General features: G+C 39.0%; 1 protein-coding gene across 9 annotated transcripts in view; it reads right to left on the reverse strand.

The window, feature by feature from the left end:
* Positions 1 to 2,314: 2,314 nt before the first annotated feature.
* Positions 2,315 to 12,500, reverse strand: part of LRRC28 (leucine rich repeat containing 28) — a 159,126-nt gene continuing 148,940 nt past the window's right edge. For all 9 annotated transcript variants that reach the window (XR_007409796.1, XR_007409795.1, XM_025436927.3 and 6 more), the window contains one exon: positions 2,315 to 2,623. Coding sequence is in view for 7 of the 9 variants with exons in the window: in XM_025436927.3 (XP_025292712.1) it covers positions 2,551 to 2,623 (73 nt within the window). In the remaining 2 variants the exon portion in view is untranslated. The remainder of the gene's footprint in view (positions 2,624 to 12,500) is intronic.

The raw sequence follows: 12,500 nt of genomic DNA on the forward strand, positions 1-12,500 counted from the left end.
CTCTCTAGTATAAATTTTACTTATAGAAAACACATATAATGACTTCAGGATTTTCTGCAAAGCTCTGGACTCCATTAAAATACATGTAGCATGTAGGCCAATTTTATCGTTTACAACATTTCTTTATGGTATCAAAGGGTTAAGAATGACATCAGTGATATCAGTGACTCCAGTACAAAATTTTTATAATGAACAAGACCCAGGAAGCCAGATTTCAAGTTCCATTTCTCATCAGTTAAGCTGGTGCTGCACCAAGGATTAAGATTGAGAGTAGCAGGTTGTCTGCTAGCCAACTGTAGGTAGCAGATGCACGCTGTTCATCATGGGTACAGAGAGGGTGCTCAGATTGGAAGTGTCTTTGTAAAATTTCAAACAAGTTAAAACAGAAGCCTTATATATCCTTATCTCAACAAGAATCCTGAACATCAGGTTAGCACATCTCACAGCTCCGTTTTAAGACACGGGATTGTAGAGGGTGAAGTAGAGAGAAGTTGCAGTGTATTTACTGTCACTTAAATGATAGGCAGCAGCCACTGGAGCCTGAATTACATTTGTGAAGTTTCGTGCCACATTTTTCTTTCTTTTTTTTTTTTTAAAGATTTTATTTATTCATGAGGGACACACACACACACACAGAGCGAGAGAGAGAGAGAGAGAGAGAGAGGCAGAGACACAGGCAGAGAGAGAAGCAGGCTCCATGCAGGGAGCCCGACGTGGGACTCGATCCCGGGACTCCAGGATCACGCCCTGGGGCTGAAGGCAGGCGCTAAACCATTGAGCTACCCAGGGATCCCATCATGCCACATTTTTCTGCTGCCAACTTATATACATGTAGAGGTTACGCTAAAACTTCAATTATTCCAAAGGATGAAAGAAGTGTTATATTTTGATATAGATCCTCAGTTCCTATTATACTAAAAGCCTTTGAAATGTGAAGGCTGACCAGGCCAAGTTATGAAAGGGACAAGAGGAAGGAAGAACAGTGGAAATGCAGTTGGAACACACGGTAATGTTCTGTCTTCACCACTCGACGTGGATAGTCCGCTTTCCGGGCAGCAGGTGGTGTGACTGAAGAGATCACACATTCGTCAGTAACCATGTAGGATTTTTAGCACTGTTAGAGCTTAGCATTACAGATTTAGGGCAGCTAATAAAATTCCAGAAACCAAGTTTTTGACAAGTCTGAAATTTTTTGGAAATAATTTTCCTACCAAGTAAATCTTGGTTCCCCTTTTAGTTCTGCGTTAGAGAAAACTCTGTATAATTAAAATTAAAAAAGAATTGCTTCGCAGCAACCAGATGAACATCTGGCAGCAAAGCAACATTAAAATGCTATCCTTTCAAAGGAAGAGCAAATATGTGGCTCTTCCATTAAGAGCATTTCTTCTGTCAGAGTATAATCTCACAGACTTTCCATTTATGGTCCTTTTTTTTTTTCTTTTTGTAAAAGTCCAAGGCTGAATTTGGACCCACTTCTTCTGTATTTTCCCAGTGGTATATGCACAATAGTGGGTTAAGTACATAAAGAACCTAGGGCCAAAATGAAGATAATCTAATGTATCAGGTATTTAAATAAATGTGCACAGGTTGTACTTAGAATCACCTGGCTAAAAAATTGGGAGAAGAGCTGAAGACAGTTTTTCACATGTAACAAATATATTTCAAAGTTAATGTAGATGTAATCATAAGCCCATCTAACAAGAAGCACTGGAGGACATATTTTGATGTTTTATCTTTCTCATTAGCCAGAAAATGTTTAATCCTACAAAGATCAGATCTTTTCAAGCCTCAAATATTCCTCAAACTCTTCTCATGTAAAAATAATTTTTTTTCTCAAAATAGCCTTCCAAAATAAGAGTGTATTTCACTTAATATCTACATTTTTATATTTAAAAATCCTCACAAAGGTCTCTTAATGTGTGGCAAAACTTATAAACAAGGTTGTAACTTTCCAGAGGGTGTATGCTAGGACCCTAGCAGGGCCTCCACTGGAGTCTAACTTCACTGCCAATTCCTCCCTCCCCCCACTCCCTGGCCCGTTATTCAATATTATGGAGGCCATAGAGTTTGCTGAACTTCGCTATAAACATGGAGGATAATCTCTGGGGGAAATAATTCTCTGGGTAAAAAAGAGAGGAAAAGATTAAAAGTATTGTGAAGGTATATGTGTTCAAAAGTTAATTTGGCTCTGTTATCAAATTAGAGGACTTCAGGGAACTGAAACTTGGCTTTCAAGATTTGGGGAGGCACATTGCACTAAATAGTTTGCTTATGAGACACACATAAAAAGAAAAACACAGAAGACAAAGGGTCCTTAATTTGGGGGAGGATATATTCCAACTTGGGGGGAAGAGTGAAGGCATTTCAGCTCTGAAGCTCAATCATGACATTTCCAGAGAGTTCTGTAGTCCCCCGCATTTGACAGGACAGGATGTGAGGGCCTGTTCCGCCAGGCTGGACTGTCCTGTCCCTCTGCCACACAAACAGCGTACAATATGCAGGCCACTGCAGTGTCAAGTTGGCAAAACTCCTGAGGCTCTTGAGTGTTTATCAACTCAGTAGGTCAAAAGTCTGCAGACACTGGGTGGAGCAGCAGTAAGCCACAAAACTAACTGTTGTCCTCCTGGAAGGGGAAAAGAGGGAGAGAACACTGTGAGTTCAAGATTAAAGTCTCAGGATTCTTTCCATTAGAGGCAGTCATTTTCTTTGTTAAAGCAAAGGATTAGGCATGGCCAAAAAAGTACACAACAGAAATGTAAATTTCCTTTTAAAACTGAACACTGGAATCAGGTGAGGTATGCGTAAGCTCATTTTAGTGATTTTCAAATGACCTCATAACCCCCAAGTTAGCAGCTAAGAAAAAAATAAGCTTTTTCCATGTTATAGTCTGAATTCTGCTTATTAGAACCAACAATGCAATAATAGAATTTGAAATATGTTATTAAAAATTGGGTAACAGAAAATATCACCCATTTAGCTGGAGCACTTAATACTGAAGAACTTAAAAAAAAAAAAAGGTTTTAAGGACTTTATCTTACCAATGTATTCACCCGGGATTGTTTGGAGAGGTAATTTTAGAATCTTACTAAGAGCATTTGAGGGTCTTCTTCACACATAAAAGAGGAATCCCATCTCAAACTCCCATCTGGCACCTTTCATCACTGAGCCATGAGCCCTCTGACCCACTCTGGACAGCTCCAGCTATGGGAGGGCCTGCTTTTCTCACCAGGAGAAAATGGTTTACTGTTGTTTCCACAAGACATCCTGTGGTGATCATCTTGTTTCCCCACCCCTTAATCCAGTGTTGGTTTTCTCTGTTGCCCAAGCAGGTCATGTCTATAGACCCTATCACCCAAGCTGCCTGATGGCTGGTTTCTGACTGGATTAGGTCAGTGGAGGCAGAGCAGGAGGATGAAGGAGAGAAAAGCAGAATATTTTTTTTCTTCTGTTTAAAGTGTAGTTAATTGAAGTGTATTAACATACATACGAGAAAATTCACCTGCTTTCCATACACAGTTGAATGAGATTTGAAAAATATACAATTATTTAACACCAAAATCAAGAGAGGAAATATTTTTTATTCCCCAAAGTTCCTCATCTTCATTTGCAGCCAATTGCCACACCCCCTCCTCAGCCCACTCCCCACCAAGTCTCTGGCAACCATTCATCATTTTGATTATCTGTGGGTTTTGACTTCTTTTCCCCTGGGCTCTGACAGTCTTCCAAAAGAAGCTTTGCTACCATTTTCATCTTGATTGATAAATGCCTTCAAGGCAAGAGCTAGACCTACCTCTTTTGCCTTACATTTCTGGATCAATTATTCTGGATTCCCTTACCAACTAGCTTCCATCTAGGTTTGGCTGATGGGAGGATAAAGCTCCCCTGGATGGCCCTTCTTGAATGGCTCCAGTAACACTTCAATACTCAGCCAGGTAGTGCCAAATCGGCCTCAGCTTTTGATTCCTGCTTGCAGAGGGCCTCAAAATCATCAAGAGAAGAGAGCTCAGAGCCTCCCCGAGTCTTTTCTGAGCATGTTCACATCCCTATACATGCATGTAGCCATACAGACTCCCAAGGGATATATTAGCGGTTTTTAAAGCCCCTACAGAAAGCTTATTTCCCCAATTCCCTTTTCCAGCTTTATGGTTAGTCTATTGTTTCAGCCCCAACAGTTCTTCATGGCCTCAGGCAGCTGTGACATTAAGCAGTTGCCTATAACTGGTTTGACAATTTCTGACAAACACCCTCAGAGAAGAGGCTTTTTGTATTGGTGAGCTCTGACTGAAGTCTAATAAAGATAAGCTGGCAAGCTTGGTCTGTCAGTGAACCACAGAAAAGGACAAAGACCGTGCTCTGGTGATGGACCTTTGAAGCTCCTCTAGCTCCCTCTACCCCTTTTCAGCGGAGCCAGAATGCTGGTTTTACCTGGGATTGCAAATTCTTGATTTTCAAGGTTCAGAGTACAAGATGGTGCTATGAAAGCTTACTATATCACAAAGGTCTCTGTTCTGAGATTTAGCCACTTTTCTTGAGTAAATGCACACTAGATTGCTGTAAGCCTTTTGTTAATTTCCAGAGTTCTGAAAATTTTTGTTGTGGCCATTTTTGCTGGTTTTCTCTTTGCTTTTGTGGAAAGATTGAGTATTTGCACTCCGTCTCTACCTCTCTGACTAGAGCTCCTACCAGACAGCCCTTCTGTTGGCTCTGGTTCTCAGCAGCCTCCAGATTTCCTCATGTGTCAGGCCTAAGGTTAAGGGTGGTAAAGCTTCTACTGTTGTAAGTTTCCAGGGACTTTATCATCCTTGTGGGTGCTCTGAATCCTGCCTCAATTTCTGCAAATTGTCCCTCTCCATTCATTCTCTTCTCCATTCAATTCTCTTCAAAATCTCAGGTAATGTGTGTTTTCTATTCTAGCTAGTTTCCCAACTGATTTAGTAAGTGTTACAAGAAAGGAAACAGTCCATCAAGTTGGAATTCTAGAATTGGGTTGATCAGTGCACAAATGGCTTACTAGGGAAAAATGGGACACTGCTAACATGCAGTATGGTGTGGCATCTTAAGTACTCAAAGCATCACTTAAACAGACTGCTAAGGGAGGGTAAGGCGCTGAGGTCAAGTGACTGCAACTTGATTGCTATGGCATCACAGTCAATTCAGAGATTGTGCATGAGGTGGCTTCTTCTGACTGCTTATGAGATTATTGCTCCTCCACTTCAATCTCCATCCCCACCCCCAATAAAGTGCAGTGCCTTGAACTGCTAACTCAAGGCATAGATACAGAATCAACATTTCTGTTGTGGCTCTAAAGGAATTCTTATTCTATGAAGCCATAGGAAGGAAATGTCTGAAGCCTGAACATACAAGTTACATACCCCTGTATAGAGTCTCATACTAAGGTAAAGATGCTGGCTGGGAAGGGATAGAACCTGGAAACTTGAAATTAAAACCTCTGTACAGACACAAAGCTAAGAACTTTGAAAATTCTAATATCTCTAAGCATTTCTTCACACCAGAAACAGCCTTTCTTACCTTCCGAGACAATGAGCATTGCCTTGAGTAAAGATATTTCACTGACTTCATCTGGGTGGTCACCTAAAAAAGTGCCTATTCTCCTCAGGACCCACCAGTCACCATCTGTAGGGCCACAAAGGGTGTAAAATCCCAGCACAATCCAGAGAATTAATTGTAAGGCCTGCTACTAAGAGAGAGAACATACATGAAGAAGTTGCAGGATCTTGCCAAATTTTATTAGCAGGTCCTGGAGAGCAAGCATGCAAATGGATTCTAAGTAAATTAGCCAGCAAGACTAAATTTAAGTTTGGATCAGGCCAACAAGAGTGTTCACATATGCCTCAGGATTTAATGTGTTAGCCTGAGCACCTATAATAGCTGATAGAAGTCCTGAGTCAGTAAAGGCCTACAGTCAAGGAGCAGCAATGCTGGAACTCATGCTTCCCACTATGGAGGTAAGAGATCTAAGCTTCAGAGAAACAAGAACTTTGAAGTGGATCTGATGTATGTGATGCAACTTGGTCAGCCATTTCCTGAAAACCTTTGGGAGAGCCAAGAAGGCATTTCCTTTGCCAAAACTAAAAGTATGTATTGATGAGGGGGATACAAACTAGAAGCAGCAAACACACTTGATATTTAATATGACACATGCCTATCAGAGGTGAGAGAGAAATCCTCCGAAAGGTCAGGTGTCTGCTGCACTGCTAAAGTTTCAGAAGAATTACATCTGGAATGGCATTATGAAGAAACAGATACACACTGTGGGTGCCTTTGGATTTTCATGGCAAAATGTATTTGGGTGGGGACGTTTGGTTCTGCCAAGATGGAGTAGTCTAGTCCTTCCAGGTCCTTCCTCTTACAATTAAAACACAATAAACTGGCCTAAACACAACAAACATGAATAGGAAGGCTCTGAGAAACAGAAGGAATGTGGACATCTTAGAGACCTTGGGAAGCAACACAGCAGTGGTGAGTTCCCTAGGTTTTCTTACTGCCTTCCATATAGCCAGATAGGATTGCTTGGAGAAACCCAGAACCACCAATAGGCACAGGCAAAAACAATGATCTTCAAGAAAAGCCTCTTTCCCCCTTGCCAAAGGACCAGGACAGAGACATCTGTAGAGGCAAAGTAAGTAGTTGCTTCATGCTGGTATGAGGGAATAGAAAATGATAGCTAAAGGTACAAGGTTTCTTGAAGGGTGAGAAAAATGGACTGTAGTGCTGGCTGTACATATCCATGAATATATAAAAACTGCTGAATTGTATAAACAGGTGAATTGTATGATATGTGAATCATCTCATTAAAGCTGTTTGAAAAATAAAAGTACTTAAAGAAGAAATAGACAAAGCCACAATTAGAGTGGATACTTCAAAATCCCACTCAGCAACTGACAGAACTACTAGACAGAAAATCAGCAAAAGTACAGAAAAACTATAAACAACTCAATTGAACCAAAGAATCTAATTGACATATATAGAACACTTCACTGAACAACAGCAGAATACCTCCCCCCCCCGCCCCCTCCCCCCAAAAAATGTCCATGGGAACATTCACCAGAATAGACTGTATCCTTGGCTCTAAAACATATTTCAACAAATTGGAAAGAATTGAAATGCTACAGAGGATGCATGTGGTTTCATCTCCGATAAAGAGCCTAGAAGTTATTACTCTTGGCCATACAAGAACTGAAAATCAGGAACTTTTCTTCCAGCCACCAGAGAATTAAGGATGTAGGACAAAGAGCAACCTCAAAGTCTAGAGAGACAGGTCAATCTGGAGAGTCACAGCTGAGATTTGCTCACCTGGACAGAAGGTTCTAGAACTGCTGGAGGCTGAGTATAGGCTAGCCTGAGAGTCAGACAGTCCTGGGGCTGCAATCTTAGCATTGTCCCACACATTCTTGGGTTTTTACCTACAGAAATGCTATAGGCTGTCATGGTAAAAAATTTTTTTAAAAATTCCCTTGCCGCTCAGTCAGAAAGAGGAAAGAAGTAGTTATTGTGTGACATGCCCAGAGCATCATCCAGAACAAAGGACTGCTCTCCAGAGGAAAAGAGTTTATCAGAGCTTTATCCCAGCTGGAGAAGGGCATTGTTCCCACTCCAGACCCCTCTAGCCTATTCATATCACCTAAGTGGGGAAAGCAAACTATGAGACAGGAGAGAGACTTGTGAAAGTCACAGCCCAGACACAGGCCCATTAAGACACCGAGATATAATAAAATTTCAGAACGCTTCCCTCCCTCACACATTAGCACCCGAGTAACTGGTTCCTAGCATAAGAACAGTGGATTACAGATAAAACAACGAAATGCTAACTCTCTGAGGTGAAGTACATAGGATGGAGCCCAAAGTCAAGCAAGGAGACTAAAACAATGACACTAAAGGGATTTGCATTTGAAGCCTCTGGCACCTACACCTACAGCAAATATGAGACAGAGCCTAACTCCTAGCCTGATTAGCATAAAATTTCACACTAAATGACTATTTGCCTCAATTCTTTTTACCTAATACAACATGTCTTGACTTTCAACAACAACAAAAAATTACAGATATGACATGAAGCAAGAAAAAGCACATGTTGAAGAGACTTCAGAACCAGAGCCAGGTAGGACACAGATGTTGGTATTACCAGACAGAGAATGTTGAAAGGTAGAACAGAAAATCCAAGATCTGTGGGATAATTTCTAAAGGTGCAACATATATATAATTACAATACTAGAAGGAGAAGAAAGAGAGAAAAGAAATTTGAAGTAGTAATGGTGAAGAACTTAACAAAATTAGTAACAGATCCAGTAGCATAACAGCACCGAGCAGAATATCAAAAACAAAACAAAACAACCCCAAAACAACACATAGCCATATCATATTCAAACTAGAAAAAAGAAAAAGGACATTTTCAAAAAGCAGAGGAGAAAAAAAAAAAACCCTTACATATAGAAGAACAAGTATATGTACTACAGTGGACTTATTAGTGCAAGCAAGAAAAGAGCAGAGTAAAAGTGCTCAAAGGAAAAAAAAATCACTAACTTAGAATTCTATACCCAGTAAAATTATCCTTACCTATAGAAGAACAAGCATATGAACTACAGTGGACTTACTTCATGCAAGCAAGAAAAGAGAATTTTGTGTGGACAAAGAAAAAAAAAATCACTTCGAATTCTATACCCAGTAAAATTATCCTCCAGAAGTAAAGGAGTATAAAGACTTTTCCAGAGCAACTGATAAGAGGAAAATTCACTGCCAGGCAGACTTGCCCTGCAAGAAAGATTGGAAGTTCTTCAGTGAAATGAAGTCCTTCAGTGAAGGAAAATGATATAGGTCAGAAACTCAGATCTAAAAAAACCAGGAAGCCTGCTGGAGAAGGAATAAATAAAAGTAAAGTACTTTATTTTTCAAATTTTCAATTGATCTAAAACATAACTTGTCTAAAGTAATAAGGGTAGCAATGTATAGTATGAGTACCACAGATGGATAGTGACATGAATGACAGCAATTTCATAAAGGATGATAGGGAGGAATGCAGAATGTTCTGTTACAAGACACCTCTACTACACATTCAGTAATATAGTGTCATTTGAAGATGGGCTTTAGTGAAAAAATGTATTTTGCAAACTCTAAGGAAACCACTATACATTTTTTTAAAAGGAGTATAATTGTTGGTATGCTAAGAGGAGATAAAATGGAATCATGTAAAATACTCAATTAAAACCAGAGTAGGCAGAAAGGAGGGGGAAGGAGAAATGAAGAACAAATATAAAAATAGAAAACAATTATAAACATAGTAGATATTAATCCAGCTAAATCAAAATCACTTTAAATCTGAATTGTTTAAATATACCAATTAAAAGACAGACTATATTAGTGGATGAAAAAACAAGACCCAGCTATATACTATGTACAAGAAACCCACTTTAAACATATAGATGTGAACAAGTGAAGAGTAAAGGGAGGGAGAAAGATAAAGCATGTTAACATTAATCAAAAGAAAGATGGAATAACAAATCAATTTCAGATGAAGTAGACTTCAGGACAAGGAAAAGTATCAGACATAAGGAGAGGCATGACATCATGATATGGGTGTTAATTCTCCAAAAAGACGAAACAATGTGAAATGTATGAATCTAATAACAGAACATCAAAACATTTGAGGCACAAAATGATAGGACTATAAAAAGAACAGACAAACCCACTATTAGAGCTGTAGATTTCAACACCTCTCTTTAAGTAACTGATAGATCCAGAAAGCAGAAAATCAGAGAAAATATAATTGAACTCAACAACACCATTAATCAAATGGACCTGACATTTATAGATACTCTATCCAACAATAGAAAAATACACATTCTTCTCAAGCTTGTGTGTAATATTATTCAGCAAGATAGACCACATTCTAGGATATAAAATCGCACCATAAAAAATTTAAAGGAGGAGAAATCATACAAACTTTGTTCTCAGACCACCGCTGGAATTAAACTAGAGATTCATAATAGAAAGACAGATGGAAAATCCCCAAATACTTGAAAATTAAACAATTAAGTTCTAAATAAAACATGAGTGAAAGAACAGGTCTCCAGAGAAATTTTTTTTTTAAAGATTTTAACTATTTATTCAGAGGGACACAGCTAGAGAGAGAGGCAGAGGCAGAGACAGAGGCAGAGGGAGAAGCAGGCACCATGCAGGGAGCCGACGCGGGACTCGATCCCAGGCCTCCAGGATCATGCCCTGGGCCGCAGGCGGCGCTAAACCGCTGCGCCACCAGGGCTTCCCCAGAGAAATTAAAATATTTTGAACTGAGGGGTGCCTGGGTGGCTCAGTTGGTTAAGTGTCTTGACTCAATTTCTGCTCGGGTCATGGGATTGAGCCCCATGTGGAGTCTGATTAAGAGTCTCTCCTTCTGCCTCTGCCTCTCCCCTACCTTGTGCTCTCTCTCTCAAAAAAATAATCTTTAAAAAATATTTTGAAGTGAATGAAAATGAAATACAACTAATCAAAAAATTGTGGTATGCAGCAGAAGCAGTATTAGAAGGAAGCTTGTAGCACATGAAACATATGTATTTGAAAAGAAGAAATCTCTGAAATCAATAACCTGAGCTTCTATGAAAAAGTCAGAGAATAAAGAATAATTTATGAAGAACAGCCTAAAGTAAGTAAAAATCAAAAAGCGTGTTCTCTCTCCATAATGGAATCAAATTAGAAATCCACAACAGAAAGACAACAGGAAAATCTCCAAATATGGAAATAAAAAACAGTTCTTTGACCTTCTCTGACCCATGGGTCAAATGACTACTTTCCCATGGATTAAAGAGGCAGTCTCAAAGGATATAAAAATTTACATAAACTCAATGAAAATGAAAATACAACATATCAAAAATTTTAAGACATAGTAAACTAGTGCTGAGAGAGAAAGTTATAGTATTTAAATGCTTGTTAAAAAGGAAAGGTCTCAAATCAATAATCGGAGCTGCTGTTCCAACCCCCACCCCCCAAAAAGGCAAAGTAAACCCAAAGCAAGCAGAAGGAAGAAATAAGAAATCAATGAAATGAAAAATTTCACTAGGATTAAGGTCAATACAATTGATACATCTTCAGGAAGACTGGCAGAGATAAACAGAGGGAATACTCTCTTAATATAAGAAATGAAACAGGTGATATCAGTACAGATCCTGAAGCCATTAAAAATATGAGAATATTGTGAACAACTTCATAGTCATAAATTTGTAAACTGAGAATAGATGAATTCCTTGAAACTATAAATTGCCAACACTCAACCAAGATGAAATATCCAGGCTGAATAATCTTATAACTATTAAAGAAACTGACTTTGTAATTAAAAAAAGAAACTTCCAGGCCCAGATGATTTCACTAGAGAATTCTATTAAACATTTAAAGAAGAGTTAAGAGGAATTTTTACACAATCTCCTGCAGAAAAATAGAAGAGGAGGAACACTTCCCAACTCATAAGGCCAGTATTACTTTGACGCTAAAGCCAATGACGGGATGCCTGGGTAGCTCAGTGGTTGAACGTCTGCCTTTGGCTCAGGGCATGATCCTGGAGTCCTGGGATTGAGTCCCACATTGGGCTTCCTGCATGGAGCCTGCTTCTTCCTCTGCCTGTCTCTGCTTCTCTCTGTGTCTCTCATGAATGTATGAATGAATGAGTGAATGAATGAGTGAATGAATGAATAAAATCTTAAAAAAAAAAGCCAATGACTACCAGAAAACTACAGACCATTTCTCTCATGAACAAAGAAACAAAAATCCTCAACAAAGTAATACTTAACTAAATTAATACAGAAATGTAGAAAAAGAACTATACACCAGGATCAAGTGGGAGCTATTCTGGCTATGTAAGGCTGGTTTAATATTTGAAAATCAATTTCATCCACCATATCAAAAGGTGAGTGAAAAAAATGTGTATGATATCAACGGACTCAGAAAAAGCATCTGAGAAAATACAACATCCATTCATGATAAAGTCTCAGCAAACTAGGAATAGAGGGGATCTTTCTCAATTTGATAATTAGAATCTACAAAAAACTGACTGCTGGGACACCTGGGTGGCTCAGCAGTTGAGCATCTGCCTTTGGCTCAGGGTGTGATCCCGGAGTCCCAGGATTGAGTCCTACATTGGGCTTCCTAAATGGAGCCTGCTTTTCTCTCTGCCTGTGTCTCTGCCTCTCTGTGTGTTTCTCATAAATAAATAAATAAAATATTAAGAAAAAAAAAAAAAAAACCAACCCAACTGCTAACATCACACTTTACAGTAATGTCTGCTATTATCACCTTAAGCAACATAGTATTTGAAGTTTTAACCACTGCAATAAGGCAAGAAAAAAATAAAACGCATACAAAATGGAAAGAGGAGAAGTAAAACAATTTCTGCCTTCAGATGGCATGATATGATTGTATACATAGAAAATGCAAAGGATCTACAAAAAATACTCCTATACTCTTAAGCAAGTTCACCAAGGTTGCAGGCATGTTAC

This window comes from Canis lupus, chromosome 3, assembly GCF_003254725.2.
Source record: "Canis lupus dingo isolate Sandy chromosome 3, ASM325472v2, whole genome shotgun sequence".
Taxonomy (NCBI): domain Eukaryota; kingdom Metazoa; phylum Chordata; class Mammalia; order Carnivora; family Canidae; genus Canis; species Canis lupus.